The sequence below is a fragment of the Neopsephotus bourkii genome, unplaced genomic scaffold (assembly GCF_033783945.1).
Source record: "Neopsephotus bourkii isolate Nb327-2 ecotype Australia unplaced genomic scaffold, CSIRO-AGI_Nbou_v1 NB_1655, whole genome shotgun sequence".
NCBI lineage: Eukaryota > Metazoa > Chordata > Aves > Psittaciformes > Psittacidae > Neopsephotus > Neopsephotus bourkii.
Window position 1 is genome coordinate 1,875,692 of NW_026902129.1, and position 18,697 is coordinate 1,894,388.

At 38.6% G+C, this 18,697-nt stretch overlaps 1 protein-coding gene across 3 annotated transcripts in view; it reads left to right on the forward strand.

The window, feature by feature from the left end:
- Positions 1 to 18,697, forward strand: part of SUGCT (succinyl-CoA:glutarate-CoA transferase) — a 309,260-nt gene that overhangs the window by 109,691 nt on the left and 180,872 nt on the right. For all 3 annotated transcript variants that reach the window (XM_061374866.1, XM_061374868.1, XM_061374867.1), the window contains 2 exons: positions 5,183 to 5,254; positions 9,233 to 9,330. In XM_061374866.1, the coding sequence (XP_061230850.1) occupies positions 5,183 to 5,254; positions 9,233 to 9,330 (170 nt within the window). The remainder of the gene's footprint in view (positions 1 to 5,182; positions 5,255 to 9,232; positions 9,331 to 18,697) is intronic.

Consider the following 18,697-nt stretch of genomic DNA (forward strand, 5'->3'; position numbering starts at 1 on the left):
CTTCCTGAATGAGTGTTGAGAGTAATACATGACATGTAGATATCCCTGTTTGATGCTGTGATTTTGTGTTAACTTTGCTACTACTTCTGGTAAGATGCATTCAGAGCACTTTGAATGGTTCTCATCATATTTGTTCCTGGATGAGTTAGCAATAGCATTTTTCCACACACCTACATGGACGTTGAAGGCTGATCAGAAAAACTGTCTCATGGCTTATGGGCTCTGCAGAAGTGAACAGTCTCCCTGGTTGTTAGTCTGTGGTCTGCTTTCTTTGACATCAGTGCTGGTGTTCTGCCTCATCTCAGAAACCAAAGTAATCATTCCCACTCTTACCGTAAACACCTTTCCCACAGGCTCGTGGCATCCAGTCAAAAGTCTCTTCTCCACAAGAGAATTATTGCAGATGTTGTTAATACTGATCTGTCTGGTGGAGTGTGACAGCTGTGGAGTCGCAGGATAGTTCATCATGCAGCATGGCAGTGAAGAGATGGACAAGCAGTCCGGGTTGAGAACACTGCGGGGGGAAAGTGAAATCTTTGTGTGGAATGCTCTTCTTCAGCTTGCTCAGTGAGAACATTCAGCTTACATTAATCCAGTCCATGAAATTTACATTTTTTATTTGTACTGTTTGCTTTCACTGGAATAGAGTGCAAAGTAGGCAAATAGCTTCAAAGTGTGTGGTCTTCATGATTTATATGTGGTGCTCAGAACTACCACTGACCAGACTTTTTGGTCTTGTTCCCATTTGTTACAGTAATCGAGTTGTTATGAAAGTATTGTGCTCTTCCCTTGAAAGAAAAAAGAACATGGTCACTCCATGGTTCTGTGGCACAGCTGATGTTTTATTCAAACCGATGTGTAAAGGTAGAGAAGTGATGTGCCAAGTTTATCCAATCTGGAAGGAATGTAACTGTTCTGGATCTGAAGCAAAACTGAGGATCTCCTACTCCTTAATGTATTTGGGAACCAGAGTTTATAAGGTTGAAAGAGAAAAAAGTCAACGCATATTGTAGATACATTTGATTGTCAGAAGAGAGCCTGCTTACAGGTCAGTCAAATCCTGAATGCATCACCTTTAATCGCAGCCTTTAATCTACATTAAGACTAGAGAATGCTTGTCCTTAAATGACCTTTGCATTGCGTCAAGTATCACACTGGAAACTTGAAAGCTTAATTGAAGACAAATTATGCAATAAATTAGAAGTAACACTGTGATTTTCTGTGATTCCAAGCCTGCAAGAGACCAGGTTTTCTATTTGACCACACTGGTTAATACCAGGGAGGTACTTCAAGCACCGAAACAGAGACCTATGCATGGTCACACAATGTTTTACTGAGTAATTATCCATAAGTGTTATTATCCATTATCCACTTTCCACATTATCCACTGTTCATTTATCCCTGCCAGTGTTCAAGGCCAAGTTGGACAGAGTCTTGTGTGACATGGTTTAATGGGAGATGTCCCTGCCCATGGCAAGGGGGTTGGAACTAGATGATCTTAAGGTCCTTTCCAACCCTAACTCTTCTGTGATTCTACTCTAAGCGAGTCATTACTTGAAATGGGAAGACGGAGTGGAGTGGAAGGAGTGACATACGAGAATCAACCTATTTTCCTTAAAAATGTTAATGATAACGCTTCAAAGCTTTGTTGGAAAATTCCGGTTTAGCTTACAGACTTCTGAAGTCTGTGCCTGTTCTGCACTGTCCCCAGCTGGTCGCAAAGGTTGCTTACCTGGACTTTTGATTATTGGAATCGGCACTCTTTTAATTGGTCCCTTAAAAACTCATGCAAAGATATTTATGTGTGATTGATGATTGTCGTTGCATAGATAAGCTTAAAATTCATAAAGAAGACAATAAATACAAAAGATTGTCGGTCTTTCAGTAATACCATCAAAGCCGGCAAATTTTGGAAGGCCACTGACTTAGAGCAGAGACTGGCTAGTTTGGCCTCACATTATGGCAGGAATTCTTGATTGACTCTGATAATGAACTGCAGTTAAGTTTGGCCTGCATTTTTTTGGTATGGTCTGTTGTATAGTCTAGCATTTTTGGAGAACGCTTGTAAACCCGGTAGAGCATTTCCGAAGGTGATAGTTTCTATTGCATCTGTTCAGGGAGGTTAAAATGTTTCGGTACATTAAGTATCTCAGGTGTACTCAACAGTTCTAGGATGAAGCTTTGAAAAGTGCTGAGTCTTAGTGAGGTCCTGTAACATCCGATAGTCAGTGTGAGGTTTTGGTGCATGCACGCTGGACTTTGAGATCTGGCTTTGAGCATGCATATTTTGGTGTCATGTGCTATATGTATCGTTCAGTGTGAATTGCAGATTACTTTCTTTAAAAACCCCAGGATTTTCACACCAGACTGAAACCTGTGCCTTTGGATGCTCACAATCTGTCACCACCTTTTCCATGAATAGGGTGCAGACTAATAACCTTCTTGTTTGGTTTCTGCTTATTGTCTTCACTGGGGGTGTCCTGTTGCTCAGGGTATCACATGGGAGTAGCAGGTTAAATCATGCTCATGCTCCGAAAATTCTTATTGGAAGGCCTCATTCTTCAGAGAATGGGGAAGGGAAAAAAAGACTTCCATGCTTATGTGAAATGATTTGATGTGATGGACAGCAGTTTATCAAAACAAAATCTCATTAAAATCTGTTTGTGCTCTTCCCTTACTCTCCTTTGTATAATACGGTTGTGAAGCTTTCTGCGGCCAGACAGTAACCTGTGGTAACTTGTAGTGTGTGTACTTTTACGGGTGATGAATAAAACCTTTGTTATCACCCTTAAATGTTGGCATCAGTATCGTGCTAATGACATTTTGAAGTTTCTGCTTTATCAGCAGCAATGACTGGCAAATAATCAGCTGTTATGTAATGCGAAACTTAAAATAGCAGCTGAAGACATTTGAGTTAAGCTTCATGGAAAAAGACACTGCTGCATTTATTAGGATACCATTTTTGTTGTGTAAGGATGACATGATTGCTGGTTTAGCTTTCTAGACATATAATGCAATTAAGAAAAATCAGCTTTCCCACATATTCCGCAAAGCGACTGAAGCACACATGCTCATAACCAGGGCCTTGAAATTTAGGGTGACTTCCACTGCTGCGTGGGCAGCCCACAGGTACAGATGCGTGTCTCATCATGGTATGCAGCTATGGTGTGATTGCATCTTCTTACAGAGATGGAAGTCTCCAAAGAAGTTGCTGATAAATAGCAAAACCTCTCGGATTTGCCCATGCTATGAATTTGCATGTATTTTGGAGTTTGGAGGAAGGGGATCTGTGTACATGTACATATGGCTTTGCAATCTGTAAGAGGCATCCAGACTAGAAGCTTAAAAGAATGTGTGAAAGAATTTCTAATTCATGTTTACTGGAAGTAGTAGGTGGTCGCACCAATAAAAACTATATTGTGTTACATACTCACACAGATACGTCTAGTGTTTAACCCATAATTTGTGTGAAATGTGTGTGGCTGGCTTTAGAATTCAGAGCATCAGCAAAGACAGATCAGGCAGGGTGTTCAGAAAACAGATCTTGCCTGTAACTAAAAGTAGTAAGTTTATGCTGACAGTTTTAGTTCATAACTATTCCTACTAAAAGCCATTTACTCAGGGGGGGAGGAGGGAAGCGTCTTACATATTCTTACACAAGGCTCTGTCATGATTGTTTGGTACATGAACAGATATATCTAAAAAATGCTCATGCATTCATACAGAACTTTGTTTTCTGTATTCTTTTCCCCATTTTTTCTGTGCTCATCAATTTTCACAGCATGAGTATGCAGTACCTTTATATTGTGCATGCTTCTGGACTTTTAATATATTGGGGCTCAGTCAGTGGAGCTTCTTTTGCATGCTTAGGACTAAATGCTTGCTGAATTTCCCTTTGCTTGCTGAAAATCTTAGACTGACCATTGCTATTTACCAGCAAATGAAACACAGTGACAGTAAACAAGCGATACCCTAACTATGCATTTCAGTAAGGACATAATTTTCCACATGCGATTTTAAAGCCTTGATTATACCAGATGGGGAGAATCTTAGCCTGGATGTAGTTGTATCTGTATGAAAGATTGCAAGTTGGAATAGCATATTCCTGTTTGTGAAGAAGAATAAGCCACACTGGCATGAGAAGACTTTTAATTATTGCAGCGTTCCCACATCATGGCTTCTATTTGTGTTGTTTAACTAAAATGTGTAGTAAGAATTCAGTCCTTTGGATCAGGACATGAGAGGTCATAACAGAAAAAGTGATTTCTGAAAGTGGAAGATGGGGTTTTCCCTCTGCAAGGCCTGGTCACTATTAGTGCACCAAGCTGTGCTGGCCTCTTGCAATGAAGTCAAATTCCTAGTGAAAGAATTATTCTCAAGAGCTCGTGAAGATCATGGTTGTGTCAGCTATGACTGAAGCTGCAGTTACATACCCTTGTATAAGGGTGAGGTGTGGAGAAAAGCTAAGTGGAGATGATTTAGCCTGAAATGAAAGCTGTGATCTCCTATCCAGTTAAATACGCAGTTCACCATGAAATGTGCCATTGAGGCCACTGAAATGAAGTGAGAATTAAAGAAAATAAACCCTAAAAGCTGGATAAGAAGTCCCTTTTTCTCCAGGAGCTTGATCTTGAGATGACTGACCAAGGAGGTAACTTAATCTTCAGCTGAAGAGCTGGAAAGATGTAGCCTATCCCTTTCACCCCCATGAAGGTCCCTAATTTGTCATGGCTGTTTGGCAACTATTTTTTACTTGCATATTTGGCCAGGGTTTGTGACACCTCAGTGCAGGTGTCTGCTTGCAGTGAGGCTGAGTGAAGCTGAATAAATAACTCCTGGCAAGTAAGTGTTATTCTGGTAAATCCTCCTCAGTCCCCGTGAGTGAGAGACATATCTGCAAGATTTCAGGATGCCTCAAGCCATATTTTCAGCAAATAAAATATTAAGCAAGATAACTTCTCAACTTTTGAAAAGTTCTAGAATAACATTAGAAAAATCAAAAGGGATGCATCCATCCTCGAGGGTGACTTTGAGCCACTTTTATAGAACTAGAAATGGAAATGGAATAGATTGGAAATGTTTAAGGAAGTCATTTGAACGTTATTTGCAAAGTTTTCACTTAAAAGATGTGCTAATATTTTATAGTTTAATTACAGATTATCACCTGCCTTTGTTCTTCCAGGCTTTTAAGACCAAGGATGGCTACATCGTGGTGGGAGCTGGAAATGATCAGCAGTTTGTCACTGTGTGCAAGGTAATGGTGTGTTAGGAAACACTACAGGAATGTGTAATAGTTTCCATTCTGACTAGGAAATTAATTACCAATTGCTTCTTAATTCTTCGTTTTCGTGTGTGAAAATAAGTAGTGAGTATAAATTCTAACCTTGTTTTCTGGCTTGTAGTTTAGGGGACTGATGTGAGTTCTGTGCTCCGAACACCCCAGTTTCCAAACCTGTGGGTACTGAACCCCTTTAGAAGCCTGTCTATCTGCACAGCTGATTAGCTAAAACATTAACAAGCTAACAGCCTTCCAGTTCTCGAATGGTGAATGTCACAGGAGTCACACTGGTGCCTTTTTCAGGAAGAAATGTAGCAGTGTTTCTCCATAAAATGCACGATAAGCACACTCTTAACAAAGCCAAGCTAGGAGGTGGGTCATTCCTCTATAATCTCTTAGGATATGGGTCGTTCCCCCATAATCTTTTAGGAGATGGGCCATGCCACTTCAATTAGTAGTTGAGTGCTTAGTCCTTTAGAACACAACACAGTATGTGCTGGTCTGCGCTCAAGGAATAACTTGTGGATTTCTTAGAGAAGAAATAGTACAAGCCTGTGAGCTGACGTCAAGTGATGCAGAGGTACGATGTTAAAGAACAAGTCTTCACTGTGTTCAAAACCTGGTATCTTCATATTTTGAGCTGAAGGAACACAATGCTGGCAATTCTGTTTTTACAGGGGGTGGCTGAGGAGGTTCTAAAATCATTTTGGATTTGTCCCATACTCTTTTGCCATTTTTGTAATACCTAGAATCGCTTTTTCCTGAGCAGTGAGAAAAGAGAAAGAATGGTTGTAAAATAGTCCCAAATAAAGTGTGGTGACACTCCAAACAGAAGACCACAGTAGCATGTAAGCTGGGACAAGAGAAGTTTTGCATATAGCATTATTAGACAGCAATTTTAAAAGGAGAGTTCTACCTTGCCATTTTGTTTTTTCTGTGCAAACTTGAATATTTAACCTAAACTAACCACAGTCAGGAAACTGAGCATTATTTTCCTTCATTTGTTCATTGTTCATGTTTATGTCAGACATTTCACATTTCCATGGATGTTCACAACTAATAACTGGAAAATGTAGTAAGGAGACAGTTCTGTTGTGATTCTCTCAGTACAGGGGTACATATCCCTACCTTGCTAATTTGGAGGCTGTGGTTTCACGTGCTTGAATTGTCTTTCTCAGTAGTAACAAGTTAACCTCTTCAAAGTTTGCTTTAATTTGGCTTCATACAGGTGTCCAACCACTAAGTGTGGTCATTACCTTAACATGACTGGAGAAGTGTCTACCTGCTTCAACTCAACTTTTTTTTAGGAAAGACCCATTGTCTCATGAAGGAAATCCTTCAGGGCATACGTATAAAAGTCTTCTTGGTGCTTTGTCACCTGAAGTCAGGAATTATGTACCAAATGCTGGTCATCCTACCATCTTTGAGTAAGGCAGAGCTGAGGATCTCGCTCAGTAGGTTCTGACACCATGGTGTGAGCTAGAGGGCTCTAAAAGTTCCAGCCATGCATTCACCTCACTTTAGAGTGCAGCTGAGGCTTGTGGTGTGACTTGTTGCTACATTCTCTCTCTGTAATCAAATGCAGGAGTGATACCCCAGAAGATGAGGCAATGTTTCTATGATTGATGTTACTTCAGAATCTGGACGACAAAAATTAACTGAGATGAATATTTGCCCTAGTCTTCAGGCTGATGGTTTTTTGTTTCATTCTTACTAATGTGTTCTGGTATTTCTAAAATTGAAAATGGGAGGTAGAGAATATGGAAAAAATTATGATTGTTCACATTTCAAAGAGAGTAAAAAAAAAAAAAAGAAAAAAAAGTTCAAGTTTTGGGTAATGGTTAGATTTTTCTATAAACCATTATCATATTTATTTCTAAAAAAAAGTCTTTTTACCCTTGTTGAGTCATTTAAGGTATGAATTTGGGCCATTACATTGCCCAGAAATGGAGTGATGTGGAAGTCAGTGGAATGCTGTGAAACCCATTAGAGATATGCTCTGAGCTAAGTGGATGGTGATTTGGAACTTAAAACACCATGAAGAGGGAGAGCCAATAAAGGAAGATGACTTTATTACGGGAAGGCCTGCAACACCCTATTGAACTTTAGTAAATACAGAGACCACTAATTTAAACATAGGAATTGCTATTGAAGAACCTTTCTGAGATGAGTTGGTGCTAAAAATACAGGCTGTATGGAAGCTGTTACCCTGAATACTCTGGAGATGGAACAGCTGGCTCAAGCTGTAAACAATTGCAGACATTCTGCTTCAACCATAACTTTTTAGGCAAGCAGAAAGAAAAAGCTGGAATAATTCACTGAGATATTTTCGAAATCAGTGCACACTAACTGTAGGTTTGGGGACTTGGATAATTGCAGGAAAACTTTGTAGGACTGCTAGCCGAAGTGCATTTCATGGCGGTCAAGTGTTATAAAAGCAGATCCTGATGTATGGCTTCTTCAGTATAAATAGGAATGCTGAGCAAGACTCTTCAAAACACTAAGCTTTTGTGTACAGCAGGGGACAGTACGAACAGGTTTGCTGGTGTTGGGGGACAAAACACAGAGAGTGCAAACTCTGAATGTGCATCTGAAAGCTTGGAGGAGGCCTAGAAAAGAACAGCAGTTTTATTCCAACTGGTCACAGTGAAATAAGAAAGTCACACTGGCAATGTGATGCAGAAAGATGAATGGCTCATTAATGAATAACTTCTCAAATGTGCATTTGTTAGTCGCAGAAAAAAAGAGAACATATATAGATACGCAGCTTTACAACAGATGGACATTAAGTTAAAGCTGAAGTCAGTAACATTAATTAAAACAGTAGAGTAAGTAACTCCATATGACCCGTTTTCATATAACTCATCAAATGGAACCATAGTTTTCTGATTAATTTATGAGGGTTTTTTTTAAGCTCTCATAAATAAGTATTCACTACCATTTACTTTGAACAGCCTTGCATGGTTGGTTGGTTTTTTTTCCTCTAAAGCAGTAATTTGGAACTCCAAAATAGCAGTATTAAGAAAAGGAGATAGTTTTTAAGGGGTGCCAGTATTATTGTTAATCTTTAAGACAGGGAAAGAAGAACGTTTTCTGAAGTTAATTTGTGATTGTCGTGATTTTCATAAACTAAATTGAGTAAACATAGAAGGACAAGAAAATATGCTGTGAATTAAGAGTTGATGGAAGATGCTAAATTGATGTTTCATGTTAGCTTGCAGATAAAAATCATAGAATCATAGAATAGTTTGGGTTGGAAGGGACCTTAATGATTATCTAGTTCCACAGCAGGGACACCTTCCACTAGAGCAGGTTGCTCAAAGCCTCATCCAGCCTTGAACACTGCCAGGAATGGGACAGCCGCAACTTCTCTGGGCAACCTGTGCCAGCACCTCACCACCCTCATAGTGAAGGATTTCTTCTTTATATCTAATTTTCTTCTTAATTCTTTCAGAAGAAAACATAAGAATATATATGACATTTCAATAGGAAAAGACTTTTTTTTTCCTCCCTTTTTTTCTTTCCTTTTTGACAGAAATTATTGAAATGGAAAAAAATGTTCTTAGACATAGCTTTCCTCAGTCTGGCACATGAAGTACAGTCATATTTCTTGTTCTGTGACATAGAACTTAGTGCAGGATAACCCCACAAATCTCTCCAACCTTACAGTGACACTTCACAGACATTTTAGTGTTCTACAGTAAGAATTTCTGCTAGCTAATGGTGAAAGCTATCAACTAAAATTTGGAACTTCAGTTTCTTTTTGTCTTTTCTGTACTTGTTATGTAGCATTAACCAGGAGGCAGTATCTTTGCTTTATTTCCTAATCTATTTTAAAAGATTAATGAGAAGTGGGGATTTTTGGAAAGCTATCTTTATTCGGTAATGAATTTCTTTAGCTACATAAATACCTCCTGTCAAGCACATTTTTTTCTCTCCTTTATTTTTACTTAGATCCTGAATTTGCCTGAAGTTAGTAATGATTCCAGATACAAAACTAATACACTCAGAGTCAAGAACAGAAAAGAACTTATTGACATATTGTCAACCCGGTAAGTTAATTAAAAGGGAAGAAATGTTATTTAATCTGTTAATGCAAACGGTCATGTATATGGTCTTATCAAGTGAAAACGTTACTCTTTTGAGATACTGATTTTTAAAGAAAATTATTGACTTTACTGATGTTAAATATACTGCCTTTTGCACATAGACTCTAGTGTGGCGTTTTGGGAACCATTTCAACTTCTTTTTAATTATTAATGTGAATTTTAGTGAAAAAAACCCAGTGCTTTCTGCTTTCCTGGATGAATGCAACTCTTGGTAATAAAATGCTTGGAGCACCATTTGCTTTTGCTGTGACTGGGATTTTAAAGTTGTCACTGACAGTTACTGTTCCACTTAATGCTGCTCCCTCGCTGCTGGTTCTGTACCATGGTACTCTGTGCCCCAAATTCACCCAGGTCAGTACTTTTGAAATGGAAAGGTTATATACTTATATTTACTTGTGAATCATCCAATGAATACTTCAGTTAAAAATTACTTGAAAGGAAGCACAGGCACCCTTTATTTGAGAGATTAAAATAGTTTAATTATCTTCCTCGTTGTTTGACAAGGCCCACTCTGTGAAGTGCTCTTCTGTTTAATGGAGAAGATGTTAAATTTCTATGGCATAAGAATAAAATCTAAGCTCTGTAAAGGTGGCTTCAGCCACTTTGGGGGACAAGCAGAAGAGACAGTGTATGTACTGTTGTAAATGATTCAAGAAAAGGCATGCTATCGTTTTGTCCCTTGGCCTGTATAAATCTTTGTCAACAAATGAGTAGCAATGATCATTCAGGCAATTTCGTTGTTTGGGGTTTTTTTAGGAACAGTAAGTCAGTCACCTTCCGTGTTCATTTCACCTGAGCAGAGAGTTTTAGTAGCATGCTTCCTCTCTCCTCAACCCCACACCTTTTTTGGCTGCTGAGAACCGGAATCACCTTGCATTAAAGAATGTAGAGGGAGTGATATTTCTTCTTCTTGTTGCACTTGCAATCTTGTTTCTGCCTTAGGTGTCCATTTTCAGATGTCCTGCCCCCAGTGACATACTGAGCTACCAGGTGACTTTGCATTTTCAAATGCAACTGTTCATGATAAACTTTTGGAACCTACCTTTTACTTGCTTTCCTATAGAAAATGATGTGACTGCACAGGTGAACTGACTCTTCCTGTCAGTTTTAAGCCTTTGAGAGGGATCAGTTATCTTTTGACATTTTTGAGCTCTTATACTCTTGCCAATCTTAGTTTCAAATTTGGTTCATGTTGACTTATGACTTGGAGTTCATTTAATTTAACGTGGCATTTATCTGATATACTCTGGTACCTTATAAAAGTGTCATTTTGCCATCCATAGATCAAATACTTAATAGCTTGTTGCCTGTGGTTAATGTTCAGTGCTTCTTATTTTTATGGGCAATACCTGAATATGAAGATAAAGTTCAAGAAACAGTTCTTTCAGTGAATTGCCAGAATTCTAATTTGTTTTTATATCTGTAGCTATTAGTTCATCAGATTACCTCATTGCTCTTTCAATTACTGCTTTATGTCTTTTTTTTGTCAGAGTTTATGTTCTGTTTTATTACCATCATTTAGGCTGAATTTCTGTGTAATTTATATGCAAGTATGTGACCGTATACACGCTTCTGGAGTAGATATTTCCAATAGTATCCTGTTATGTCATATTATTGTGAATTCATCTGGCATTCAGTTTTAAAACACTGACTATAACAAACACCTTTGGCATTCTAATGGAGGCTGGATATGTTTCTGTACACATTCCATGGTAACTGCTTTTATTCACTAATGCACAGTTGTTTGTAAAATTATATGTGGTTCATTTTTGAAGGTACTTAGAGAATTAAATGAATAGTTTGGCAGTGCTGAAAAATGTCAGCCCTTGAGAAATGAAGGGAAATGACAGAAGGGTAATAGCAGAATGTCACTGAAAAATATCTTAAATCATTGATTGCTTGATTGTATTGCAGCACATGGAAAATGTAAACCTGGGGTGCATTAGTTGGAAAGAAACACCTGCAGGCCCTCCCATTCACTCGCAGTTTGTACACTGCCATCCACTTCAAAATGAATTTGTGGAGACATGAGCTGGAGCAGCTTAGAAGAGTTATGATTTTCTTGACGTGGGTTCTTCTACAGCCACTTTTGTTGAGATGAGCCCTTCTGTGTGGTGGGAGGCAAAAAGAAACATGAAAGTCCTATAAGGATTTAGTCAGGTCATTCATCCATGTCTCATTTCTGATGCAGTGCCAGGCAGGTCACACACAACTTAGAGCAAAGCAGCTTTTTTCCAGTGATGTTGCAATGGAAAAAGTCAGCAAACTTGTTTGGTGTGCCAGGCTGAGCAGTAAAAAGCAGGTAAAAAATTGCATCTGTGTATAGGAATCTGGTGATTCCTAAATGTTCCTTCTCTTTCATACATGCTTAGAATCACAAATGGGAATTATGGTCCTGTAGTGGAGCCCTTCGAGAGTACTGCTGTGAAAAGGCCAGCACGGATGTGGTCTGTGTCTCAGCATCTCAGCAGTAATTATGGTGACTAGAATCACATGAGAGTAAACATAGAGTTGTGTTTCCTTCTCTTTTTCCCCAGCCTCTTCTGCTGCCATTTTCTGTTGATGTATCTTTCCTGTTCCACAAGACATTGGTGTTCTAAGGACTGTTTGTATGGCAGACACTTGGGTCTCTCTACTTGCTTGCAAATATCACTGCTGTTGCACAGTAGATAATATGCATACATTTTTTCCAAGCCATTGATGCTATTATAATTTTATTGAACTGAGGTGCCACCAGAGCCTAGAGTAGGCTTGCATTAACATATCTAATCTGTCTCCTTCCTCCTGTGTGTCTTCTGAGCTATTTCAGAGGTATGACTTACCTTTTCTTTTCCTATTTTTCTTAATTTTCAAAATGGACTAACTGGAATTCATGTCCCCAGTAAGTGCAGGAAGAAGGATTCCTCCTCCTCTTAAGGAAAAAGAAATCCCAGGTTTTATTTAGGAATAGAAGGAGATGTTCAGACCTACTCAAAGGGTCAGGAACTCCCTGAAGTCTTGAGCATTTAATTTGCTGCATGTGTGGAGCTGAAATTCTTGAAAACATCTGACCTCTGAATACCAAAGAGACAGTTGATGCCTTTCATTTGCTAGGGTTAAGCAATTGAGACTCTTTGGCCACAGTTTTATTCTAGGTGTGTGCACAAAGGAAACATTGGTACAACCAGTAAATGTTAAGGAATGTTGGGGTTTTTTAAAAAAAGGCTGTATCTTGGGAATTCTTGACTCAAATGACCTCTAATTTAGATCAATAATTCTACTCACCACCTGCAGTAACCATGCCAGATTTCAAGGCAGTTAGATAAGCATGGGGATTATATAGCACTTAGAAGAAACTGACCTTTAAACAGAAGACTTTTCAGAAAGGTGTGAAATGACCTATTCATCACAGTCCTGAACTAAGTGATAATACAAGATGGAGGTGAATATGGCTTGAGACATAAATGTAGCTTGAAACAACAGCTCTGAGAGGTGTGAATTGTGCCATTCATTTCAGGAAGAATTTTTTCATCCTTTCTTTTCCCTGACAGAAATGAAGAGTGAAGCACATCTGCCCTTAGCTCTTCACCCCAGCTTGCTGTCTGCTTACAACAGCTCAACTCTCTCTGTATGTGAAAGAGCAAGGGGGAAAGGGGAAGAGCAGGCAGGGGTGGTTGAATTCACATACCCACAGAGACTGTCAGATCTCAGTAAAAGGGACTAGAAGGCTGACAGCTCTGGAGTGGTATGTTACTTCTAGGGAGACCCAGTTCTCACACTGGGGGCAAAAGGAGGGAACTACAGAAACCAGTCCCAGACATCTTGAGAGGGGGAGTGTTTTCAATTCTATCTTCTATGGGGAAATGAGTATAGTGCTGCAAGGACCAAGGACTGTGGGTCATAGGATAGCCACAAGGAAGAAGAACGAAGACCTATGGGGTATTTTGCACTTGCTTTGCTACTGATGGTGGTGTCCTTTTCCCATCTCTGGTCCTCTTCCTTCTAGGCTCTTTTTTTCCCTGTCCCCATCATCTTCCTCCCAGCTTATTTCCCCGTTCTCTTCCCACTGCTGACATTTGGACACCTACTATGTTTGCTTTCCAAAAAAAAAAAGGAAGTTTCAGTGCCTTCTGTATCTTCCTCTTCATTTAGGTTACATTTCCCCCCAATGACTCTGAAGCAGAACTCTGAGAAAAGCAAATTGCCTCTGAATGCCTTCCTTTCTCACGTGTGTGCCAAGAGTCACATTTAACATGACCCTACCCTGGGTGGAGGTCGGGTTCAATGGCTACTACAGAGGCCCCTGAGACTCCCAGCTCATGTGAGAACTGACAGACTACAGAGCACTCTGGTTTTTATGTTTCCAGTGGAAGCCTCTGGTTTGTGAGTTAGATGTGCATCTATCCAAGAGAACCAAGTTTTAATAGTTGGTCTGCTCTACACTTCCCTTCCACTTTTACCTTTGCTTCCTCTGGAACAGAATGGCACCAGGCACACTGTAGATTGTTTTGTATGTGTAGATGTGCGTGCATATGTCAAGGCACACATACATAGTGTGCACGTGGAATTTGAGATGCGTGTGTGCAAAAGCTGGTATGATGCCAGTTGGAAGAGAAGCTGCTTTGAAGAAGAGGGCTTAATCTGTTGATGTCCTTCAAATTACCCCCAAAGTTGAACATTAACATCCTACCCTGCACCTCAGTAATGGAGACATGTTTTAAGGCAGTGCAGCTAAATGTATACTCCAAGGTGCTTGGGGAAATTAACCTGTAAACAGAACAGTGTGTGGGGTTGTATGAGTACAGGGGGAAGGGGAATAGCAGACATGGCCTCAGCCTTTAAAGTGAAGCAGCTCCCATAATGAAAACCACATAAATTCATCATGGTTAGTGTTCCTGCAGTTATAGCTAAATTATTGTAGGCTTAAAACCAGAAGTTTAAGGCTGAAAACGATTTGGAGTAAAACTTCTGTTCCTAGCACTTATATTTTAAAGGCCTTATTCTGGACTATGCACCGCAGCTGCATATTGCATATGTAAGTGTGAGGGGAAAAGGAAGGAAGCATGGAGGAACCTGAGATCATTGGTAAATTGTTTCCACCTAATAAGGAAGAGAAGGGCACCTAAAGGGGAAAGTGTATTGTAAAAATGCTTAAGTTGCCTGATGAGGAGCGCTGTTAAATGCACGCTTGTCGAGGCACTCCCAGGCTCTGTAAATCTCCTTCCCTATCCCCACCATTTCTTTTTCTAAGCCAAGAGCCTTGCAGACTGGAGTCACTGGTAATAACATTACAGCAGTGAGGGTCTGGTTGTTAATTGCTTCAGCAGGACAGGTGTGTGTCAGGTAATTAACTTCAATGTGGCACAGCTGGCAAGCTTTCCTTCCCTCACTCACCTGCCTCACCATCAGTGTGGAGGTGGTTGAGCTGTGTGGGCACCAGTTACCAAGCTGCTACAGGTTGCTTGAAAATCCTTAGGTTTAAATTGTTATTAGTTTTTAATTTGCATTTAGTGTTTAATTTGACTTCTATGTGCACAACTGAGAGAGATCAGAAATGCCTCAAACATCAGATTTTTGGACCAGGTAAGTTGGGTATTTTCTGTGTTCTTTTCCTGCCATTTTATGAACCTCCAAGTGTTTCCATACATGTGGGAAGGTGAAGATCCTTCCCCAAAGGGAACTTGCTATTTCTTTTTCCTGATGACTTGTATTACTAGCTACAAGGCTGCTGAAATCAAGGGATATCTTCTGATTGGGTTTTGAGTGAGCTTTTTGACCTGACCCTTGTTAGGGCTTTTCTGCCATTGAGCAGTTAAAAGAACAGTGACAAAATCCATCTATCTTTCCATTATCCTCAATGGGCTTTTATCAATGTGTGTTTGCCTAGCAGTTTTCAAGTTAATTTACACTTCCTCTGTTATAACTATAGAAGTTGCAGTCCTTTTGCTTACTTGAGAAAAAGAGAGGAATGCTTGAGTAAAGGGAGCATACTTTTAGTGTGCATAGTGAAACATTATTTGAATCCAGAGAGAATTAGTTCTGGAACATGCTGGATTTTACTATTCAGGAGCCCCTATGGATGTTCCTTAAAAGTCATAATGGTTTTAAAACTTTCTAAAGGAACACAAATGTTTATTCATCTGTAGTACAAGTTCTGTACATAAAGGTAGTTCTGTTAGACTGATATGAATATTTATAATATGCAGAAATACAAACAAGTTTCAAGGTGGATCTGTGGTACCTGTAAATATCTAGGCTGTGCTTTATGTAGCTACTACTTACAATTTACTATAGCTGACATTGTTTAAAGTAGTTGGCATACCCATCAGCAAAAATGTACTGTGTGTCAGTACAATCATGTTGATCCCAAAGATAATTAAGGGTCTGGTGTGGTTCATGGAGTGATTAATCAGTAAGCAAGGGATGCTAATTAGACACTAACACAGAAATGCTTACATGCTATTGAGTTAATAGTATAGTATTAATTTTGAAAACTCTAATTGTATATTTACTGTACACTAAGGGATAATGAGCCATTATCAGAATTTTTCAAATAAACTTTTTTTATGACTTTTAATTTTGCATGGTGTCTTCCATAGATACAACTGTGAGACACAATACAAACTATTTTAGTTGGTTAACTACCATTGAAGAGGGAAAATATTGTAGGTATTTGAAACTAGACTGTTGATAGAACAAACCAATGGAAAAAACAATGCAAATTCAAGTTGTGCTGAAAAACACCAGAATGCTTTTGTGGACTTCAGCAAGAACAGAGAAGGTTTTTGTGATTGACTGTATATAAAAAGCCAGATGTTGCTGTTCCATCTACATTTGGTAGCTGTCCAAGTTACTTCTCTAAATTAAATTAATTGCCATAAGCTTCCTATAGAAAAAAGTAGTATTTTGCTTCAGTAGTTTTTCTAAACTTACCTTGTGTGGATTTGGATGGTTTTATCCATTAGAGAAACATGGATGGGCTTTTACGAAGGCTGTACCAATGATTGAAGGTTTCTTAGGAAACATGAAAGATGGGATATATGCAACGAATACACACAGAGTAGATTCATTCATGCTTTAGAAGTCTTTATTTCATTGAAAGACAATATTTGTTAAAAAGAAATAAAGTTCACAATAATTAACATCATGAGAAAAATGTATTTTACTAGAACCTGGGTATGTTTCTAATTCATTAAAGCCATTTCATCCAACTTGTGCAATTCAAGCAAACAGTCTTTCTTTTCTCCTTAATACTTGCTTTAAAACATTTTTCTATGCTTTGATATTGTCTTTTATAAATATCCATTCTCCCTTTTATTATTAAAATTTGTTAGAAAGCAGTTAGGGTCTTGCTTTTTAGGAAGCAAAGCTACACTTATGGTTTGAGTAAGGAAATAAGGTGTGAGCTCTTCTTATTAGATAGATTTTTTTCTTTTACTTTTGGAGGCAGTTTTTTATATTATGCTGTAATTTTTTTTCATTAATTTATAGTTTAAATTTAGAGTTTTTCATTTAATGGTGCCTGCTGGATTTACAAATTGAGGAAAAATATATTTAGTTGGATTTTTTTATCATCAAATAACATTTCAGTTAGCTCATGCTGCTCTTTCTAGTCTTGTATTTCTAAGCATGAAGTATCTCTAATGTTAAAAGTTCCAGAGTCTCATGCCTCATTTCAGTAATGCAACTTCAGTATCTTCATGAGTGCTGTATAATTCAGTGCAGAGAAGGCTTAGAGTACTGTTTAGAATGCAGATAAGATGTCATGCAGACTACAACCTTTTCTTGTGAAGGAAGCCTTCATACAGGCTTTGCAGCAATGGGTTTGTTCTCCATTGGGGTACATATCCTTCTGTTTTCAGAGGTGTTTTCAGAAAGAGCCTGCATTCAAGCTTTGCAGTACAGACTAGTGCAGTGAAAAAGCAAATTCTTTTGAACTTCTAAAATACTGGTAATAATTATGGAAAGCTAAACTACAGATTTAAAATGATTCTACAAATAAATCATAATTTAAATGGCATTTATGTGGTTCTATCTATAGCAGATGGAACATTTTAGATGGAAAAGGGACTCATCTGGAAATATATGATGCTGGAGCGTGAATCACGTGGTTCAGTTCTGCAGTCACTGGGTATTACTGAAGTTCTGTGGACAGATAAAGATTCATTTGAGAGTGTCATTCTTTGGACATCAGATGATTAAGGGAATGACGATAAAAATATTAATAAGTATAATTTCTTAGTGAGGGTCCTAAGCACCATGGTTATGATGGAGTTCAAGAGTCCTCTTGTAGATATGCTGCCTTTTCTTGGAAATGAGATAGTAGTGGAGGTTGAGGTGTCATTAAAAAGTAGTATCTGAAAAAAGCTTTTCATTTATAAAAAAAGAGTTAGTGGGCCATGAATTATGAAGCATTTCAGGAGGGAAATATCTCAGTTGCTAACACAGAACAGCACAATTCTGTATAAATAGCACCAATAACTGATGGGGAACAGTTTATATGTGAATCATATTTGCACTGTGCATATTTTGAGCCCCAAACCTTAGTAATAGGAGGCTATGAATAAGAAGTATATTCAGATTATGAGAACTGTTGCCAAACAGAGTACTGAAGGGAAATGCAAATTATAATTATAGTCATGCTTTCCTAATGGCTGCATTCACTGAGGAGGGAAGGTTATCTACCTCTCTAGTTACCTTTTTCCCCAGTTTCCTGTAGTGTACCTGGTTTCTAGGTGCAGTCAGCAACAGAGTACTAAATTAGATGGACAGTAGATGTGTCCAAGACTGGCATTATCTTTATGACTGACTACATCTTTACCATGAATTAACTTGAATATTCAGTGAAGTGTATAGTTGAACAGTGCAAAAATCTTACATGCTTTCATTAGAAGTGATGCTTCATTATGCTTAATTTCTTCAGAAATCAGTGCTTCATTTTATAATACATTTTGCACTTTTAAAGCCTTTTATTCTGAATTTTCTATTTTATTGTCCTTCCACTTCTACTAGTATTATTTGTTTACTGTGCATGTATTCATCAGGAGTAAAGCTTCCATTTCTGAGGAAGACCCATGCAAAACTTGGCTTTGAGCAACCTGGTCTTAATGGAAGGTGTCCCTGTCCATGGCAGGGGGGTTGGAATCAGATGAGGTTCAAGGTCCTTTCCAACCTAAACCTTTCTATGATGATTCTATGATTTTCCTATTTGTTTTATGTGCAAAATGCATTGAGTATCAGGATTTATTCCCTCAAAGCTTGGGGAAGTTGTTACTGCCCAGGGAGAATCATAGAATATTTAGGGTTGGAAAGGACCTTAAGATCATCTAGT